Below are 20,089 nucleotides of genomic sequence, written 5' to 3'. Positions count from 1 at the left end.
GTTAAGGGTTAATCCTCTGTTCACGTGGGGCCTTTTTCAGGTTTATTTTGCCCAGAAAAGGTGCCCGGACTGTCTGTAACTCTTTGTTTCTATTGTCTCATATTGTCCTAATCCAAATTGTCCAAATTTTTATTACTCTAATTATATTACTATTTTTATAACCATTTTATCACTATAAACTTTTAACATTTTAAAAACAAGTGATTGGTGCTTTTCACAGCAAACCAATCCAGCAGCTACATCTACTTCTGTTTCCCAGAGGTGGAAAGCTCAAAGGGGTCTGGAGATGCAAAACTCCAATTTTTAAAGATTAGGTTGGAAAAGAGTTTCCAAGTTGTTTCTTAGCTAGGTAGAGCCCCAAATTACCCCTGCACACAGAAGTGCTGCTGACTGGTGCCAGAATGAAGGCTGGGCTCAGGAGGCATACACAGCCAGATAAAAATAAACTAATCACTTAAGCTCATCTTCTTAATCCCAGGCACAACTAACCTGGCACATTCCCATCAAGTTTCCTACTTTAAAACTCTCCAGCTCCTCTGCTTTCTCTCCCTAAGAAGGGCTGCTAGGAAGCTCCCAGGCTCCCAATATTTTCAACACATTATCCTAGATATCCTGAAACCCACATTTCTCATTAGGACCTGTTCAAGTAACCTCAGGAAGAAACATTTCTGTGACTCAGCAGAGCTTCATCCTGTTACCCTGAGCTGGACTGCCAGAGTTTAAAGTGCACCTGGGCTCTCTGCTTCCTCCTGAGAGCAATTTATAGCTCCCAGTAGATTTTCTTTCTCACTTCTATAATGATAGAACAGGTTGCAAATAGTCGTGGGGTTTTTTTTTGGTTTTTTGTTTTTTTTTTTTTACTTTGTTAGATGTTCCTGGCCTTGTCAGTCTCAGTAGCCATCCTTGGGAGTGTTCCAGGTCAGGCTGGATGGGGCTGGGAGCAACCTGGGAAAGTGGAAGTGACCCTGTCTATGGCACAGGGTGGGACTGGGTCATCTTTAATATCCTTTCCTACCCAAATTCTAGGAGTCCATGATTCTGTGGTTTCATTTCTGCCTCAGGGAAGTGTCTTTTGCAAAAAAACCCCTAAACAACCATTCTGTTACCAGCTAACCCCAGAGCAGAGACTCTGAAGTTGGATTGGATGAGTTAGTCCAGTAAGATGGAATAAGCCTTTGTAAGATGGAATGTGAAGTGCAAAATACAACACATGGAACAGGAAAGTCCCAATTAACTCCTGAACCAAGCAGCCATGCTGCTCATGCCTGTGAAACACAAACAGGGCTGAAGTCCTCTCTGCAAGAGGGATTTGAAAAATCTCTCTGATTGAACACCAACCTTTGGTGTTCAACCACCCCACATCCAGAGCAGTTGGGAGAAAAAAATGGTGGAAAAGAAAACAGCCAAACCAGGGAAAAAAGGGAAAAAAGCCAACAATTTCTTTGCTGATGCTAAAGGATGTGCTTCAGAGGACAAGGTACTGTGCTGCTAATCCCTAAGCTCCACTGAGACCTCCAAGGGCTTTGCTGTTTATTCTGGGCTTCCTCTGGCCAGGGGAAAGTGAAAGCTCTGAGCTGCCCTGGCTCCCAGACCATGGCTGAGGTAACAGCAGCAATATCCTGTAAAACAGCTTATCCTGCACAGGAGGTTTGTTCTGCACAGGGGGTTTATTCTGCACACGAGGGTTTGGGGATACACTCCTACAAGAGACAGATTCTGTGCCTCCATCAGGTATCACTTTGCAATAATCCTCCCTAAGAACCCAGGTGGCACAAATCCAAGGCCAGCTGTGCAAGAATTTTGCTTCTAATTATGCAAAGATTTATGAAAGCTTTTTCCATAGCTCTGAGGATCAGGTTTACTTCCAACTATGATTTTAAGAAGGTGTTATAAAACAATCCAGCTGGCAATAAGTAACTCTATTACATCTCTATACATATCCATGTGCATTTTCCAGCATGTCACTGGGAGGGACTGAGGAGTTTCTGATACCTGGAAGTCACAAACATGGGGAAAGAGCATCACCCCCAAAATGACCGTGATCGAAACCACGTGGGATTCAAACCAGAACCTCAAACAACTTCTTGATACTACTGGTGGGCTTCAGAGCTGCTGGTCTGGAGTGTGAAACAGGAGCAGAGAAGGAAGAGAAGAGGGTTAGACGGGACAGGTGGGCATGGCCCATGGGTACCACACTGCTCTGGGGACACGGAGCAGGGACAGGCAGCCCCAGACCAGGGGCAGAGAGGGAAACAACGCCAGGGAGCCCGGAGCCGGGAGAGATGAGCCGGAGCGATTGATTCGCGGAGCGCATCGCCCATCAGCGCTGCGATGATGCAAAGGCTCCCCGAGCCAAGGTCGGCACATAACTGATTTATAACACAGAACTGATTTATAACACAGAGCTGATTTATAACACAGAGCTGATTTATAACACAGAGCTGGTTTATGGCGCTGGCAGCGCGGCTTTCCCCGCCGATATTTCGCTGAGGGACGAGCTGTGGCTATCAGGTGCAGCATTTATTTATATTTATATTTATTTATTTATTTAAAGCTTTGCTCATTCCGCCGCGCCGGTCGCGTTACTCGCCGCGCTCCTTCCCACGCTCCCGCTCCGCTGCAGGAATGATGGGAGCGGAGGTCTCCCATCGGAAAGGATGGGATTGTACCGAGCCTGCCTCCCGCTCGGTAATTCCCCGGCAGCGCGCGGGACGCACGGACGCTAATTACGCTAATTACGTTAATAACCGTTCTCCCTCTCCTCTCCACCGGTGCCGCCGATTCCATCCATGCGCAGTTCTCCCGCAGCCAGCCCCGCTCCCGGCGGCGGGGCCTGCGCCCGGCGGACACGGACACCCCATCCCACGCCCACCCCCGCCCGGCCCCGCCGCCGCGGGGACTCCGCCCGCCGTCCCCGGGGCGCGACCCCCGCGCCCCCCGCCCCGCGCCGGGTCTCACCTGCGCAGCAGCAGCCACAGCACGACGAGGAGCAGCGCGACACCCCCGAAGCGGCGCTGCCGCCGCCCCCCGCACGGCCACATGGCGGAGGGAGCGCGGCCGGGCCCCGGGAGCCCGGAACCCCGGCCCGCCGCCCCCCGGGCCCGAACCCCCGACCCGCCGGGCACCGACCCAGCGCGCGCCCGCCCCGCCCCGGCCCCGCCCCGCCCGCCGCCCGCGCGCCATTGGCCCCGCCCGAAGGCATGGACCCCCGACTTCCATTGGCTGCCGGAGGGGCGCGCGCCCGCGGGGGCGGGGCGTGAGGGGGAGCGGCGCGGCCGTGAGGGAACGGCCTGAGGGGGGACGGAGAGACGGACTGAGGACATGGGACAGAGAACATGGATAGAGAACATGAATAGAGAGACGGAAAGACGGACAGGGAACATGAATAGAGAACATGGGAGAGAGAATATGGACAGGGAATATGGATAGAGAGATGGGACTGAGAGATGGCACAGAGAACGTGGATAGAGAACACCAGGAGAGAGCCCAGACTGAGAGAGAGCTCGGGGGAAAGCCCAGGCTGAGACCATGGCCAGGGACCCCCGGGAGAGGGACCCCAGGCAGGGATCCCACAGAGAGGCCCATGATAGAGCCCCCCACTTGCACTGAAACCCTGGCAGGGACCCCTGGTAGAGATCCGGGAGAGACCCCCGACAGAGAGCTCTGGCCAGAAACTCCCCATGGAGACCCTGGAGAGACTTCAGAGAGGGACCCTGGGCAGAGACCCCGGCTGGAGACCCCTCCCTGCCAGCCACAGAGCTCTTCCCACAGTCCAGAGACCCTCCCAGCCCAGGGCACCCATCCCCTGGGCAGGCAGAGGGTCTCCCCCATGGGCAGGGGGCTGTTTCTCTGTGAGGCACTGGTGTTTATTCTTTAAACTGCCCTCGCTGCCCTGTGGGGCAAATTCAATGTGCAATAAAATGAGGGAGGGGACGTTCAGGGCTTGCCAGCAACAGCAGGAACTGAGATCAAATAAGAGGAAGGTGTCCCTGCCCACAGCAAGCACTGGAATGAGTTTAAGGGTTTAAGGTCCAACCTAACCCATTCCATGATCCTGCTGCTAATGCTCTGTCATCTTCCCCCTGCCAAGTACTGCTGAGAAAAAAGAGCTGGCTGACCCGAAGGGGTTAACAAAGACATTGCCTAAAAAGCCCTCAGGCAGAACTATTTTGCAACACCTACTTCAAAAATTCCCTGTTACTTCTGTTTAAACACCTGAAATACCACAGAAGGAAATTATCTTAATTTCCACTCCAGTAACATATCCATCATTACTTTATTGATTCCAAATCAGAGAGGAAAAAACCAATTAAATTTACCAATATTTTTACTCCCCTTACACTGTTCACAGCCTCGCTGATCGGAGGCCACAGAGCTCAATATTTCTGTACATAAGCTTAGTATTTCATTTGCACTTTTGTGTTGCAAAGGCTTCTTTGAGATTAAGCACCAAGATGTGGTGGGAATACAGAGAACAAGCAGTGGCTGGGAAAGATTAGGAAACATTAGGAAAAGTTTGCTGGGAAAAGGGGGAGTGCTTCTAGCTGAAGTAGAGGCATCCTGGGACAAAAACCCTCTGGTTAGAGCCTGTGATCATCTGTTCCCAGGGGTGCTGTGAGCAGTTAATTCCTTCAAAATAAAGATTTCAGTGATCCCATGGGCTCACCTCTGCCTGAGGTTCCCATTTCTGACTCTGCAGAGGTGAGCAGCAGCTCTGGTGTCTGTTTTTCCAAGGAGGACAGGCAGGCAGGCCAGGAGCAGGATTTGGGGACAGAGGCTTGGATTCACAGCTGTGATTTCTGGCTGCACAATGCCAGCCTGGCGACAGCAGCTCTGCCAGGCACGGCATGCAGCTGTGCCAGCCAGCTGTGGGTAAGGCAGGAAGGCTGTTTCCACTGGGGCATCCCCCTCTCCACTCCCAGGGAGAGAGCTGGCCAGCAGGGGAGGGAAACAGGCCGAGCTGGAACAGATGGAGGGATTTGAAGGCTCCTGGCTTCAGCCCTGTAGCAGATTCCTGGCCACAATCATCCTCATGACCTCGTTGGTACCTGCAGCAGAGGAAACACAGTTTCAGTTGGTACATGCAAAGGAAACACAGCTAAGGCATGGTCCTCTATGTTCCCGCTCAAAAGGCCAAGAGGATTCTCCCCTGATGTGCAGTTTACAGCACGGAGGAGCTCTTCCCACCAGCTGAAGTGGCATTTAGAAGGGGTTGGGCCAAAACCCAACTGCCAAGGGCCAGCATATTGCTTGGGAAAGCTGCTGCTGCTTTTTATGTGAGCGTTGGGAGGATGCAGGAGCAGGCATTGAGCAGCACTGGATTTACAGCAACATCTGAGCTCTCTGCTGTACATTTAACACACACAGCACACACAGGCTGCAAACCCACTCGGTGTAAGAAAGAACATGTCCCTTTACCAGCTACCCTGGCTGTAGGTGAGGGGATTTCAAAGCAGGGAAAACAAAATATTTAGGAGGCCAAACAGATTAGAAAAGGCCAGATACTGTTAGAGATACAATGTCAAGGAGTACAAACAGACCAAAATCACTGTTAGAGACACGATGTCAAGGAGAGCAAACAGACCAAAATCACAGGAGAGGAATTGTTAGGGAGAATCATCACGTGGCCAGGAGTAATGGGATGAAACTGGACAGAGGCACTGCTAACATGACAACTAAATATCTTCCTCTGCTGTAAGACTCTTAAAATAGCCAAGTAAATATCTTCCTCTGCTCCCACATGGCCAGAGCTCCTGGCCAGGGCACTCACACATGGCACACCTCATGCCCAGAGCAGAGCAGGGCTCTGAAATCCAAGAATCAGGGTCATGTGGGAAGGTGGGGGCCTCCAGGGGGGTTTTTCTCCCAACCCCACTGCCAACTTCACTTGTACCAGGAGTGTCTTTTACCTTCCAGGATCTGGTGCACTCTGATGTCTCGCACGAACTGCTGCACCGCGTAATCCTTCAGGTAGCCATAGCCCCCGTGCATCTGCAGAGCCTGGTTACAGATCTAAGGGGATGACACTGCTCTGAGGTGACTTGTGCAGGACACAACAGTGGCACAAGCTCGATAAGGACCCAGGAACCTGGGCTCACTTTTTTCCCCTGGTCACCTAATCTCATCTCTTAAAAACGTGGTGTGACTGTCAGACCCATCAGCGCTGCTCCCCGTGCTAGCACAATCCCTGTTTCACATGAAGGGTGTGGTGATGTGAACAGCAATGCCCAGAAATACCCAGGGATGGGTACAGATACCCAGGGACAGGTATAAATACCCAGGGATGGGTACAGGGATGGGTACAGAAATATCCAAGGATGGGTATAGACACCCAGGGATGGGTATAGATACCCAGGGATGGGTACAGATACCCAGGGATGGGTACAGGGATACCCAGGGACAGGTATAAATACCCAGGGATGGGTACAGGGATGGGTACAGAAATATCCAAGGATGGGTATAGACACCCAGGGATGGGTATAGATACCCAGGGATGGGTACAGATACCCAGGGATGGGTACAGGGATACCCAGGGATGGGTACAGATACCCAGGGATGGGTACAGGGATGCCCAGGGATGGGTGTAGACACACAGGGACAAGTATAGATTCCCAGGGATGGGTACAGGGATGCCCAGGGATGGGTGTAGACACACAGGGACAGGTATAGATACCCAGGGATGGGTATAGACACTCAGGAATGGGTACAGGGATGCCCAGGGATGGGTAGAGACATTCCTAGGGATGGGTATAGATACCCAGGGATGGGTATAGATGCCCAGGGATGGGTACAGAGATACCCAGAGATGGGTACAGACATGCCCAGGGATGGGTATAGAGATACCCAGGGATGGGTAGCGATGGGCATACACACCCAGGGATGGGTACAGTGACACCCAGGGATGGGTATAGACGCCAGGGATGGGTATTTTTAGGGAATAAGTCGGTTTTTGGTGCATTTCTGCGGTTTGCAAAGCCGAACCGCCCGATCGCCACCTGGCGGCCACTCAGGGCAGGGGCTGACAGGGCGCTGGTTTCCACGGAAACGCGACTCCGAGCGTCCGGTCCCCCAGTTTGGGATAGAAAACGAAACAACAGCAAAAATTCAAACTGCTGAGCACATAAACAGCTTCTACATGACACTGGGATAGGAAATGCCAAGTTCTTTTTCCCCCTTCTTGCTTTCTCTTTAGGGGGACATTTTGATAAAGTAACAAAATAAGGTATTTTTCAGTGATAAGATAATTTTCAAAGCAATCATGTAATTTTTCAGCGGTCTAGGAAAGACCCCTTGCTACCTAAGAACGATCACCCTGCAACATGAAAATTTTCCTTGGAAAATAAAAATGCTCTGCTCCCTGTCCTGTCTCCCTTTTGGCCCCCTAGGAAGAACAGGAAGAACAGTGGAAAGATGTTTGAAATCTCTTAGATTAATCCTGCAACCTCCACATGTCTTATAAAACATCCTGTCCTCAAACGAGGCTCCTGGCTCTGGCCTTGGCTTTGGGTCGTGTAGCAGCTTTGGTTCTCCAATTTAAGATTTAAAGATTGTAGTCTTAAAATTAGGATTTAAGATTAAATCTTTAAAAAAATTAAGAATTTTTTTTAATCTTTAAAAAAATTAAGATTTAAAAAAACCTAATAATTTTTAAAAATTTAATTTAATATTTAAATTAATCTTAAATTTAATTTAATTTACCATTCCTGGGTACCTACACCCATTCCTGGGTACCCCTGTACCCATCCCTGGGTATCTATACCCATTTAAGATTAAATTTAAGACTTAAAAAAAAAAAAAAGATTTTTCAGGGAAAAGATCAAACCTCTCCCTGACACCCTGGGCATTAAGATTAAATTTAAGATTAATAAAAAAATTAAGATGTCACTGTCATATTTTCTGAAAAATCCTCTTTGCCCAGGATTCTTCTCCTGGGAAGCTGAGAAGCCTCAGAGAGAAATTAAAACAAGAATTATCTGATTGCTTCTCCCGTGTTTGCTGCTTTGGAATGTGGTTTGGACATTGTTTACCCACAGGTGATTGTTTCATTGGTTTCATGGGAATTGTTTTAACTTTATGACCAATCACATCCAGCTGTGTTGGGACTCTGGAAGGAGTCACAAGTTTTCATTATCATTCTTGTTAAGCCTTCTGTCTGTATCCTTTCTCTATTCTTTGATATAGTTTTAGTATAGCATTCTTTTAATATTACATAATTTCCTAAAATAATAAATTAGCCTTCTAAGAACATGGAGTCAGACTCCTTCCTCTTCCCTCTGGGGCACCTCACAAATACGACATTAAGATTTTTCAGGGAGACGATCAAACTTCTCCCTGACACCCTGGCCACTAAGAGGGGGTCTCCAAGTTTGTAATGAGGATGCCAAGAGGTGTTTGAGGCACCTACCCCGAAGCACTCGTCGGTGGCGAAGAGCTTGGCCATGGAGCAGAGCACGGCCGCGTCCTCCCGGCCCTCCTGCAGCGCCCGCGCCGCGTTGCGCACCATGAGCCGCGCGGCCACCAGCCGGGTGGCCATCTCTGCCAGCCTGAACTGCAGGTACTGCAGAGCCACAGGAAAGCTCCATCAGCACCTCACAGGGCTGCCAGCCCAGCCCCACCACCGCCAGGCAGGGCTGGGGGCCACAGCTCTCTCCATAGAGAGAGGCAAACACAGCCCCACCACTGCCAGGCAGGGCTGGTGGCCACAGCTCTCCATAGAAGCAAACACAGCCCCACCACAGCCAGGCAGGGCTGGTGGCCACAGCTCTCTCCATAGAGAGAGGCAAACACAGCCCCACCACAGCCAGGCAGGGCTGGTGGCCACAGCTCTCTCCATAGAGAGAGGCAAACACAGCCCCACCACTGCCAGGCAGGGCTGGTGGCCACAGCTCTCTCCATAGAGAGAGGCAAACTTTCCCTGGGGAAGGCTGTGAGAAGATCAGAGAAAAGAATGAGAAACAATATCTCCACTTGCTGCACCTGGTATTGTGCACATGTGGAATGTGTTATGGAGATCTGGTTACCAAAGGGTGGTTTCTTAATTGGACACTGGATGGTGTTTGGATTGACCAATTGGATCCGTCTGGATCGGACTGTCTGTAAGGGTGATGAGCTTCTTAATAAGTATAATTATAATACAGTAAAATATAATAGCATAATATTGTATATAGTATAATATATATTGTATATTATATAGTATAGTATAGTATAGTATAGTATAGTATAGTATAGTATAGTATAGTATAGTAGAATAGAGAAATTGATCAGCCTCCTGGAATCAAGCAGTCAATGATTAATTACTATTACCCCATTCAGGGGACCGCTGCTACGATAAGGGCTCAGGCCTGACACGCTTCCTTACTGGGAAAAACGTGTTCTTGACTTCCCCAGGGAAGTGAGGGATGGCCCTTCCAGCAGGAGGAAGGGCTCAGCTCTGGAGGGCAGAGCTGCTGCAGGCCTTACCTGGTTGCTGGCAAGGGGTTCCCCGAACTGCTTGCGGACAGTGAGGTGCTCCTGAGCCAGGAGAACTGAGGCGTGAGCAGCTCCTAACGAACAAGAAGCTGGTGGGAGAAGCCAAGGACACAGTGAAGGTAAAGCTACTTCAGACAGGCAACAAGAAGGTCCTGCCCTCCCCCCTTGGCTCCGTTTGGCTTTCTCACCGATGTTTATCCTGCCTCCATTGAGGCCCTGCATGGCGATGCTGAATCCCTGCCCTTCAGCTCCCAGCCGGTTGCCCACAGGAACAACGCAGTCCTCAAAGATCACGGCTCGAGTTGGCTGGGAATTCCAGCCTACCTGGGAAAAAACAGAGCTCCTTTCAGACTGCCTGAGGAGCAGCACAACTCCAACACAGAACCACCAGCCTGCTCCCAACCCCTCAGTCTCACTGCCAAGCTGCCATAGAGCACCTGTGGTCCACATGGTTTGGCCTCAGTGGAAACTGGAATGGGTGTTTTTGAGAAGAGGCACCAATCCAGTGAACTTGATGTTCCGGAGACTAAAATCCTTCACTTACCAAAGGGATGGGTATTGGGCAAACTTCACCACTTGGTAAAACCATGCCAGGCTGGGACTGCAATCCCATCCATGAAGAGATCCCTAATGCTTTGCACGGACAAGCTCATTGGGACCATAGGACACAGCATCAAGCTGTGCAGGGGAGGCTCAGATTGCACATCAGGAAGAATTTCTCCATGGAAAAGGCTGTCAGGCATTGGAATGGGCTATCCAAGGAGGTATTTGAGTGACCACCCCTGCAGGTGTTTAAGGAATGCCTGGATGTGGCACTCAGTGACAAGTCAGGATCAGTCACAGGTTAGACTCAATGGTCTTGGAGGTCCTTCCAATCTTGATGATTCTGTGATCTCTGTCCTGAACTTCCCTCAAGCACACAGGAAGCACAACCCAAGCCTCTTACCTTCTTCTCCTTCTTGCCAAAGCTGAGCCCTGGCATTCCTTTCTCCAGCACGAGGCAGGAGATGCCCTTGGGGCCTGGGCCCCCTGTGCGACACATGACCACGTACACATCGGTGTCACCTCCCCCGCTGATGAAGGCCTGCAGGAGGGCACAAGAAAACTGAGGCTTTGGAGTGGGGGCGGGGGGGGTTTGCAAACTAACCCTGAGCCCACAGCAGCAGCTGGCAGGGTACAGAAATGGAGAGGCAAAGACCCCACAGCCAGAGGCATTTAGGGACCCAGCTGGTGAAAGCTCTGCAGAGCACATCTTGCCTTGGGAGAATGTACAGAGGTGAGGAGACAGCAGGAATGGGAAGGACACTGAGACCCAGGCAGCTTTAGCAGGAGCAAAGAGGTACCTTGGAGCCATTCAGGACGTAGGTGTCCCCTTTCCTCTGAGCTGAGGTCAGCAGGGAAGCTGCATCACTGCCACTCCCTGTTTGAGAAGCAAGGAAGCAGCCAGTGAAGCAGAAGGTCCAGAGCCTACAAACTCTCCCTGGGACCATACCCTGACACCTGAATTGTACCATGAGCATCTCAGCAATCATCATCTGCCTCTCTCCAACTCCAAAAATGCATATTGAAAGAAATGTTTCACCTCCAGCCCTTTTCAATGTTCATGTGCAGTTAAAGAGAGAGGAGAAGATGTCCTGGTTGAGGATGCTCACCTGGCTCACTCAGGACCTTTGCAATGTTCATGTGCAGTTAAAGAGAGAGGAGAAGATGTCCTGGTTGAGGATGCTCACCTGGCTCAGTCAGGCAGTAGGAGGCAAACTTTTCCATGCTGCAGAGTGATGGGCAGAACCTGTGCCGCTGCTCCTCGCTGCCAAAGGTGTCAATCATCCAAACACACATACTGGGGTGGGAGAGAAGGAGCAGCATTCAGGATTGAACATAGGTTGTACAAGAACATCCCTGGCTCAACAGAGGAAAGCTCCACAGAGCTGAGGACTGAAAATGTTATTGTTACACCTTCCATTCATCACAGACTCACTGCCCTGTGGAACAGCAGGTCCTGCTTAAGAGCCTCAGTCTCCCCTCCAGGCTCAGCCCTGCTCCCTCTTCAGGAAACTGCACCTGAAGAAAGAGGCAGCATCATTGCAGCTCTCTGTGCCAAGTGACCTGTCACTGGACATGTCTGCACAAGCAGGACAGCCCCGGGGTCAGGTGGTGCCTCTGGGCTCTGTCACAGCACGGCCAAGGCACAAAGGCTTTTTCCAGGCAGGTTACTATCTATAGACAGCTTAAGTGGCAGAGCAGAGAACAAAATCCAGAACTTAATCCCATCTTGCGTGCCACAAAGCTAAAATTACTTCTTGGTGGCATCTCAGTCCTTGTGGCCTATTTGTTTACTGCCATCCAGGGATCCTCACAGGGATGTGTGTACTCGAGGTCAGCATTTAAATATATAAATAATGAGCAGCAGCCAGGGAGCTGTCTCCAGCTGGATTTAGAGCCCACAGAGCAGCCAGGCTGACACCATCCACCCCTGCACAGACACACTCACTTGTGGATGCTCATGTAAGCAGTGGTGCTGGTACATCCTGTTGACAGAGCTTCAAAGATTATGGAGGTGTCAAGTCGTGACAATCCAGAGCCACCAACATCTGGTTTCACATAGATCCCACCAAATCCCAGCTGGGCTGCCTTCCTCATCGTTTCCACAGGGAATATTTCCTATCGGGGCAGGAGAGATATCCCAATGAATACTCAGGGTTAGTTCAATCCCTTTGGGTAGCCCTGGGCTACCAATTTGAGTCCCATTGTCCTGCAGAGTTTAAGTCAGCTGGGTGGGTCAAAGAAGAGGTGGTACCATCACAGATACATTCCATCTTCAGCAGTGAACCCAAGATCCAGGTGATTGAATAACCTGGCTAGGAAAGCGTGAAGGTATTTCTGTCTCTCCCCCAGCTACAGCAGCAGCTTCAATGACAACCTCCAGAGCTACTGCAGGAACCCCTCAGTGGGGTTGACCTGTGGGTCACAACGTCCTAAGGGAGGAAAAAGGGAGCAGTGCAACCCTTGTGAGGCTGTCCTACCTTCTCATCCCACTCAGCCATGTAAGGAGCCATCTCCTTGGCAGCAAAATCAAGGGCAACTTTTTGGAATTCCTTCTGATCCTCAGTGAGTCCAGTGGATACTAGAAAAGCAGCAAGAGATGAGAACATGTGTCTATTGAGGGAAAGCAGCACAACCACCCTGTCTATACCCCAAACAATTTCAAGGTGCCCCTTAACTCACACAAACAGTTCAGGGACCATTTCTCTGTTCCTCAGGAATACAATGAACTGTGCTGAGAGCAGGGGGCTTTGGGAGGGGCTTTCTTGGGACAAAACAAATCCATGATCCCAGTTGTCTCTGTTTGCTCCATGCTAACTACATTAGAAAGCCAGGACAGGGGAGCACAGTCACTCCACCTCACTAAGTCTGTGCTAAAGAAATCTAAGGGAGCAGTGCTGGGACTCCAGAAAAGAAAGGAGATTGGAAGCACATAACACAGCAGTCCTTTGTAAACAGCATCTAAAGCTTTAGTTAGTTCTGCATTTGAAACCTGCTTCACTGACACATAGATCCAACATTGTTTTGTTTGCTCCCCTCCTGAAAGTCACAGCTATGCTGCTGCCTCAATTTTTAATGTTGTTACATTTAGACATCGAAGCAATTCATCTGCAAAGTGTTCTGGGACCAGAATGGTTTGGATTGGAGGGGACACTAAAGACCATCTCTTGTTCCAACCACCTGACACCTTCTAAGAGACCAAGTCTTGTCCAACCTGGCCTTGAGCACTGCCAGGGATGGGGCATCCACAACTTCTGGGCAACCTGTGCCAGGTGGAATTCTGCCAGAGGAATTTCTTCCTAATATCCAACCTGAATCTCTCCTCTTTTAGTTTAAATCCATTCCCCCTTGCCCTATCAGTCTGCCTATATAAAAAATCACTTCCCTTCTTTTTTAAAATCCCTCTTCTTGAGAGATATTCTTTGATTCACAATCAAATCTGAAAAACCGTGAATACCTAACAAAGGTAAGGGAGGGATATGGAGAGGGACGGACCTTCCTTGCGGGCTCTGTCCCACTGCTGAGCACAGTGTAAAGAGGTAAAAGGAGGGACAGGGAGAGGAAAAGACCTTTCCTTGCAGGCTCTGTCCCAGTGCTGAGCACGATCTAAAGAGGTAAAAGGAGGGACAGGGACAGGGATGGACCTTTCCTCGCGGGCTCTGTCCCACTGCCAGGCACCCGCTGCGCGTGTCCGCGCCCGCACCGCCCTGATCGGGAGCAGGACACGGGGAGGAGGGACACGGGGAGCGGTGACACACGGAGCAGTGACACGAGCAGCTGGGAACATCCCTCCGGGCGGGGACAGCACCCGGGTACACCGACCCGCCGTCCATCTCCCCCAGCCCGCCTCCCCCGGGCCGCGGGGGGGTCCCGGCCCGGGGCCGGGCAGCTCCTTACGGTCGATGCAGGACGCGATCCCCCGGCGCCCCAGCAGCAGCCGCGCCGCCGCCCGCGGGGCCGCTCGCCACGCCATGGCCGTGGCCGTGCGGGGCCGCTCCGCTTCCCGGCTGCCGGCTCCCGGCGGGGCAGGCTGGGAGCTGTAGTTCTGCCCCCGGCGCCGCCCGCCCGGCCGGGGAGGGAGCCAGGGGAGCCGGCCCTGCCCCGGCCTTTGCATAGCGGGCACCGCTTCCGAGCGCGCTTCCTCCTCCTCCTCCTCCTCTTCCCCGCCCGGCACCGCCAGCATCCTCATCGCCCCGAGCAGGACCGGCGGCAGCGGCCCGGGCTGGTGAGCGGGAGCTCGGAGGGCTGGCAAGGAGGGAGGGAGGAGGGGGAAAGCTTGGCATAGAAGGCGGAAAAGTTGATGCCAGCCGGCCTGGCAGGAGGCGGCGGGCTCGGAGCCGTGGGAGTGCTGCTGACAGAGGGGGCAGGGGATGGGCCGGCCGGCCCGCGCCTCTCCCGGAGCCCCGGAGTCCGGAGGGCTGGGATGGACCTGGGGGTCAGCCGGTGAACCCCTCCGGCCAGGCACGGCCACCTGCGGCCAGCGCGCCCAGGTGCGTTTGGCGCTCTGCAGGGAAGGAGCCGCTCCGGAGGGACGCGGGAGAGCCCGGCCAGGGGCAGGCAGAGGCAGGCAGAGCCCGGCCAGGGGCAGGCAGAGCCCGGCCAGGGGCAGGCAGAGCCCGACCAGGGGCAGGCAGAGCCCGGCCAGGGGCAGGCAGAGGCAGGCAGAGCCCGACCAGGGGCAGGCAGAGCCCGACCAGGGGCAGGCAGAGCCTGGCCAGGGGCAGGCAGAGCCCAGGCAGAGGCAGGCAGAGCCCGGCCAGGGGCAGGCAGAGCCCGGCCAGGGGCAGGCAGAGCCCAGGCAGAGGCAGGCAGAGCCCGGCCAGGGGCAGGCAGAGCCCAGGCAGGGGCAGGCAGAGCCCGACCAGGGGCAGGCAGAGCCCGGCCAGGGGCAGGCAGAGCCCGGCCAGCGGCAGGCAGAGCCCGGCAGCCGGGGCGAGGCTGGGCTGAGCGCTGGGGAGCAGCGCGGCTCCTGTGCCAAAGGCAGAGAGGGGCCGCTCTCTGCCCACGCAGCTTGGGGACTGCCCGGGTGCAGCAGCGATCCAGCCCTGCTGCTGGTGTCCATCAGGGCTCCAGGGTGCGGTCCCCAAGCCCTGCCAGCATTCACACTGATAGAGGAAGTGGCTGAGCTCAAGGAAAGATTTATTTGCTCTCCACTCGCCCTACAGCGCTTGCAGCTCTCTGCCTCAGCCGTCTCTACTTTTTTTCAGCCGCCTGAAGCAGCAGTAATTCCTCCTTCTCTCGTCCATCAGGTGTTTCTCAGTGAAGAGAAGATAATTCAGAGAGACCAGAGATGCCTTGGCCGAGCAGAAAGAGAGACAAAGGAGCAGTAGCAGGTCTGTGCTGACATCCTGACTGATTTAGCACCTCTCATTTGAGGTTCCAGGCTATAGTGAAACTACAGCCAGCCGTATTAACCGTCGGTCTCTCACAGGCAGTGTCTTACAGACAGCATTTCCTGTGCCAAATGGGCTGAGCACCCAAGCATGACTGAGACAAGCCTGCTAGGTGTGTGATAAGGACAGTGATGTATTCTCAGCACAAGGGGCTTAGGAAATGGAATTCAGGCCCATTTTTGCAGAGCTTTCAGGTCCTGCACAGCAGAGTTGGTCAGTCAGAGTACACCCAGTGCAGTGCCAGGAAGCTGATGTGGTACCAGCTGCAAAAATAAAAAGCAAGAACATTGCAGTGGAGGCATCATGATGTGGTGTTTAAAGTACAGGATGAAAAAACTGCACATCTGTGCCACTCATCTACCTGATCCACTCCAGCAAATAACCACATTTTTACCCTTTAACTGTGGACATTTAATCACTTCTTAATAATTGGGGGCTTTTTGTCTGTGTCCTGAAGAAATAAAGGATCCTTCTGAACAGGTAGCTCAGTGGAGGTTCAGCTAAGATTTCCAGCTCCTGCAGGAATTAAAGTAGTTTGGTTTGCTGGGTGAATGTTCCTCTTACTCACCAGATCTACCTAAGTCTACTTTGTTGCCTGGAGCTGATTTCTCAGCAATTAATTAAAAAAATTCAACTACACTTCATGTGGGCAAACATGGTCTATCCCGAGGTCTTTTTATTACTAACTGGGAGTATTGAACTACATTTTTGCAGACAAAAAAAATCTCCTTATTTCAGATGCAAATTAGAAATACTCAGAACCATTGGTGCATAATGCTGCTACCTTACCCTGAGCACCTAGGGTGCCCCAAACTCCTGCTGCAGTCAAATGTGTGAAACCAGCTTGGACAAATAAAAATAGTTTTTAACACGTTTTTTCTCTCAATGTCTTTTAAGATAAAAAAGAGCCTGACGCTAAAATTGCCAAAACTGAGAATGAGACTTCGGATAAGGAGGAAGAAGAGAAGTCTGCAAAACCCCCAGCTGGGAGCTCCAAGTCAGGATGGAAGAACTGGAAGAAAAAAGAATCTGAGTCTGGTGGGGAGGAAAGCAAGATCACATATTGTCACTGGCTGCTGAAATCAGAACCTGAGAGCAGGCTGGAGAAGGGGGTGGATGTGAAGGTGAGCACTGACACCCCCTCACTCAGCAAAGGACAGCAGCAGGGCCACTCCTGCCCACCTTGAGTGCCCAGAGGCTGAGGGAGAGCATCAGACAACTCAGATTGTTTTTTCTTCTCAAAACCCATTTGTCCTCCTGGAAATGGAAAAACAAAATGTTCTTGTCCAAGGTGACAGCCTTGGGGTTTCATACATGTAATACAAGAGGAAATCAGCTCCTCAAGATGCTTGGCTGCTGGTCACAGGAGCAGCATCTATTTCAGACTCTGCCTTTACTCTGCTGCTTTGTAAAGGTTTTTCTGTAGGCCCTGTGGGAGATAAAAATTGTGTCAGGTTTGTGCTATAATTGAAGGAGCTGCTAGCAACAAATGCTTAGGCTCAGTGCAGACAATGACACTGTAAAGATGAGAAAGCTCCTGAATGAATGTTTATTTTCATTTCTTTTGGCAGTTCAGTGTTGATGACTTGAAAGCTCAGCCTAATCAGACAACCTGCTGGGACGGAGTAAGGAACTACCAGGTAGGAAGCACATGGGGGCACTGAAATAGCAATTGAAGGAGGTGGCTCTGCCCACAGCTTGTTCCTGTGCCTGAAGCATTTCCTCCTGGGGCACTCTGCCTGTTCATGCAGGTACATTTTGGCAGGGATCTGAAGTCAGCTCCTGCTTAGTGGCCTCTAGGTCAGAGGTAGATTCAGGCTGGTGAATATTCTGTCAAATCATCCAGTTTTTCTTTCACTTAGACCAACCTTTGATACCTTACAGCAAGTCTGTACTGACCCAAATCCTCTGTCAGTGCACAGCTTTCTGTTCCAAGGGAGTTCCACGTGTGTTCCCCTGCTGTGTATGATCCCTGTGCTCTATAGGATTCCCTGTTCCCCCACACATGATCTGCTCTGAATTGTTTGCTGACAGCTCTCCTAGGCAAGGGTGGCTGAGCTGTTGAATTCCAACACAAAACCATTCCACACCAACAGGAGCTTGCTCTTCAACCTTGTTTTGACTTAATTTCATTCCAACACAAAACCATCTCTATGACAACTGTAGGAAACATTATCTGAGTAATTCTGAAGCACATCTACCTCTCCTCTTGTTGGTTCGTGTTCTTGGCTGCTTCTAATGAAGCCCTGAGAGCTTGATGGAAAGAGCTGAAAGTCTCTTGTTTACTCCTGACAGGCAAGGAATTTCCTGAGATCCATGAAACTTGGGCAGCAGGCCTTCTTCTACCACAGTAACTGCAAAGAGCCTGGCATTGTGGCCCTTGTCAAGGTGAGTGTCTGTGTTTTGGGGAGAAGGGATAAGGAGTGGGTTATCAAACAGCTCACTGCTTGTGTCTCAGCACCAAAGAGTGCAGGAGTTGTGCAGTGAGAGCAGGGAATGAGCCCAGGACACCTCAGCTCAGCACTCAGGGCTGACTCAGCCGTGTGTCCCCAGAGAGATGGAGCCACACTGTGCTGTTTTCCTGCTGACATTTCGGGGCACTCCCAGCCAAGCCAAGTGCTGTTCCACACTCTGATTCCAGTCTGACTCACTACATTCTAGTCAGCAGAGCCCACAAGGCAGTAGACTAAAACCAGGGCACAGAACAGCTTTTTTCTTTAAGAGCAGAACTCATCACAAAGATCATCATCAGCTACCCAGTTTTCCCCTGCTCCATTTCCTTCCACACTGATCTCCAGCAGGTGATGCTGCACTCACTGCTCTGCACTTCTTCCACCCAAGAAATGTAAAGGAAACTGTTAGAATGGAGTTCAGGGAAAGCAAAGCTGATTTTTCACCAGCATTATTCCTTGTCACATCTCATGCCCTTTGCTGGCAGATGTTTTGAACTGATGGAAACTTTCTTCTCCCTTTCTGCTTCAGATCGTGAAGGAGGCGTACCCTGATCACACCCAGTTTGATCAGAAGGATCCTCACTATGACTCCACCAGCAGAAAAGAGAACCCCAAATGGTCCATGGTAATGTGTCCTATTAAACACAACTCTGTGTGCAAGCCAAGAGAAGGGAGAAGGCTCTTTGCATCATATTGAAAATCTTAAGCTTCTGTCCTGGCCCAGCTGCCTTTTTCTCTCTCAAGAGAAAATTCAATCCTGTTTTCTCTGCTTTTCCCCAATCCCTTCCAGGAGGCTGCCAAAATGTATCTCCCTAAATTTCCATATCTTGGCTGCAGAGCTGGCCTCTCTTCATTTTCAAATCTTGGCTGCAGAGTTGGCCTCCATGCATGGCAGAACCCTGAGTTAGAAAAATGAGCTAAGAGCCACTGTCAGTGCACAGCAAACAAAGCTGTAGTTTTGGGGCACATTCACTTGTAGGGAAGGGAGTGTTCATGGGCTGCCTACATCCCACATCTGAATTGTGCATTGTCTGGGACATGAATGCACCTTGCTGCTGCCCAGTGCCAACAAATCCCCTGCCACAAATACTGGGAAGCTGTTTCAGCCTTCAGCAAGGCAAAGTTAGTGCACATCAGTCACTTCCTTGAGCTCAAAATCTTTATCCCTCCAAGATTTTATGGGCTCTCTGGAGGCTGTGTCCCTGTCCAACCTGCTGCTGTGCTGCCCTCCCTCCCTCCCCAGGTGGATGTGCAGTTTGTGAGGATGACCAAGCGCTTCATCCCCCTGTCTGAGATCAAGGCTCACCACCTGGCACACAAAGCAGATGGGGGCCCCCTCAAGGACATGATGCTCTTCAGCAGGCAACGTCTGTCCATCCAGCCCCTGACACAAGGTAAGAACCTCCCAGGACTCTTGATTCCCTCTGTCAGGCAAGCTGCAAGTTCCATTTATGGTTTTTCCTTCCTTACCACAGAGGAATTTGATTTTGTCTTGAGCCTGGAAGAGGAAAAGCCCCATTAAAGCAGCACAGCTCCCACCCAGCCCGCTGATGCCTCCTCCTCCTCCTCCACCAGCAGACTCTCAAGTTCACCTGCTCAAGCACAGCACCACAAACATGCCACCACAAGATCTGCAGCCACACGTCCCTTCCCCTGACACACTTGTTATTTTTGCTTATTTTTTCAATAAATAAAGCCTTTTGGAATCAACTGCAGCTACTTGAGTTTAAATAGCAGGAAAATCTGCAATTTCTCTCTTGGGGAAGAAACAGGTACATCTTCTTTGTTTAGTTTGGGGTCTAGTGCAGCTCCATGTACTGCAGAGGGACATTGTTCTGCAGGAAGGAATCCCTGAGTTCTGTCTAGAACCAGAAAATTTAGAATCATTGAATGGCCTGGGTTGGAAGAGACCTTGAAATCATTTCATTCCACCCTCTGCCATGGGCAGGGACATTTTCCACTAGCCCAGGTTCTCCAAGCTCTGTCCAGCCTGGCTTTGGACACTTCCAGGGATGTGGCAGCCACACAATCAGGAGGAATTTTTCTCCAGCATCCCATCTAAACTAATTTCTGTCAGTTTGAAGCCATTCTCCCTCCTCCTGTCAGTGTATGCTGTTGTAAACAGTCTCTCTGGAGATGGATACACAAAGCAGACCACAGTGAACTTCCTGCAGGTACAAAAGTTCCCACGTTATTTTAGTTCTGACATCAGGGAAATGGAAGAAAATAAAG

The 20,089-nt window shown here is 51.3% G+C and overlaps 3 protein-coding genes across 8 annotated transcripts in view; 1 reads left to right on the top strand and 2 right to left on the bottom strand.

Moving 5' to 3' along the window:
• LOC132338033 (beta-galactosidase-1-like protein 2) overlaps positions 1-3,115 on the bottom strand; it is a 35,878-nt gene extending 32,763 nt beyond the window's left edge. For 2 of the 4 annotated variants that reach the window (XM_059867177.1, XM_059867178.1), the window contains exon 1: positions 2,959-3,115. In XM_059867177.1, coding sequence (XP_059723160.1) covers positions 2,959-3,041 — 83 coding nt within the window. In that variant the 5' untranslated portion in view covers positions 3,042-3,115. The remainder of the gene's footprint in view (positions 1-2,958) is intronic. The other 2 variants (XM_059867176.1, XM_059867175.1) reach the window with 2 other exon arrangements.
• A 1,142-nt stretch (positions 3,116-4,257) lies between these two features.
• ACAD8 (acyl-CoA dehydrogenase family member 8) lies at positions 4,258-14,200 on the bottom strand. 2 transcript variants are annotated; one of them, XM_059867194.1, is made up of 11 exons: positions 13,909-14,200; positions 12,492-12,592; positions 11,960-12,129; positions 11,199-11,308; positions 10,812-10,888; positions 10,415-10,552; positions 9,657-9,792; positions 9,460-9,557; positions 8,405-8,557; positions 5,910-6,012; positions 4,258-5,048 (listed from the first exon to the last, which is right to left on the bottom strand). In XM_059867194.1, exons 1-11 carry the CDS (start codon positions 14,198-14,200, stop codon positions 4,996-4,998), a joined length of 1,431 nt encoding a protein of 476 aa, XP_059723177.1. In that variant the 3' UTR covers positions 4,258-4,995. The 2 variants fall into 2 exon arrangements, with proteins under 2 accessions (XP_059723177.1, XP_059723178.1); XM_059867195.1 differs by lacking the exon at positions 8,405-8,557.
• On the top strand, positions 14,096-19,567 carry THYN1 (thymocyte nuclear protein 1). 2 transcript variants are annotated; one of them, XM_059867199.1, is made up of 8 exons: positions 14,096-14,236; positions 15,219-15,344; positions 16,302-16,528; positions 16,976-17,044; positions 17,700-17,792; positions 18,387-18,482; positions 19,101-19,251; positions 19,333-19,567. In XM_059867199.1, exons 2-8 carry the CDS (start codon positions 15,302-15,304, stop codon positions 19,377-19,379), a joined length of 726 nt encoding a protein of 241 aa, XP_059723182.1. In that variant the 5' UTR covers positions 14,096-14,236; positions 15,219-15,301; the 3' UTR covers positions 19,380-19,567. The 2 variants fall into 2 exon arrangements, with proteins under 2 accessions (XP_059723182.1, XP_059723181.1); XM_059867198.1 differs by having other exon boundaries at positions 14,097-14,236; positions 15,261-15,344.
• Positions 19,568-20,089: the final 522 nt, after the last annotated feature.

The sequence above is a fragment of the Haemorhous mexicanus genome, chromosome 24 (assembly GCF_027477595.1).
Source record: "Haemorhous mexicanus isolate bHaeMex1 chromosome 24, bHaeMex1.pri, whole genome shotgun sequence".
Lineage (NCBI taxonomy): Eukaryota > Metazoa > Chordata > Aves > Passeriformes > Fringillidae > Haemorhous > Haemorhous mexicanus.
The sequence above is the reverse complement of the archived record's forward strand: the minus strand, read 5'-3'. Positions and strand labels throughout refer to the sequence as shown.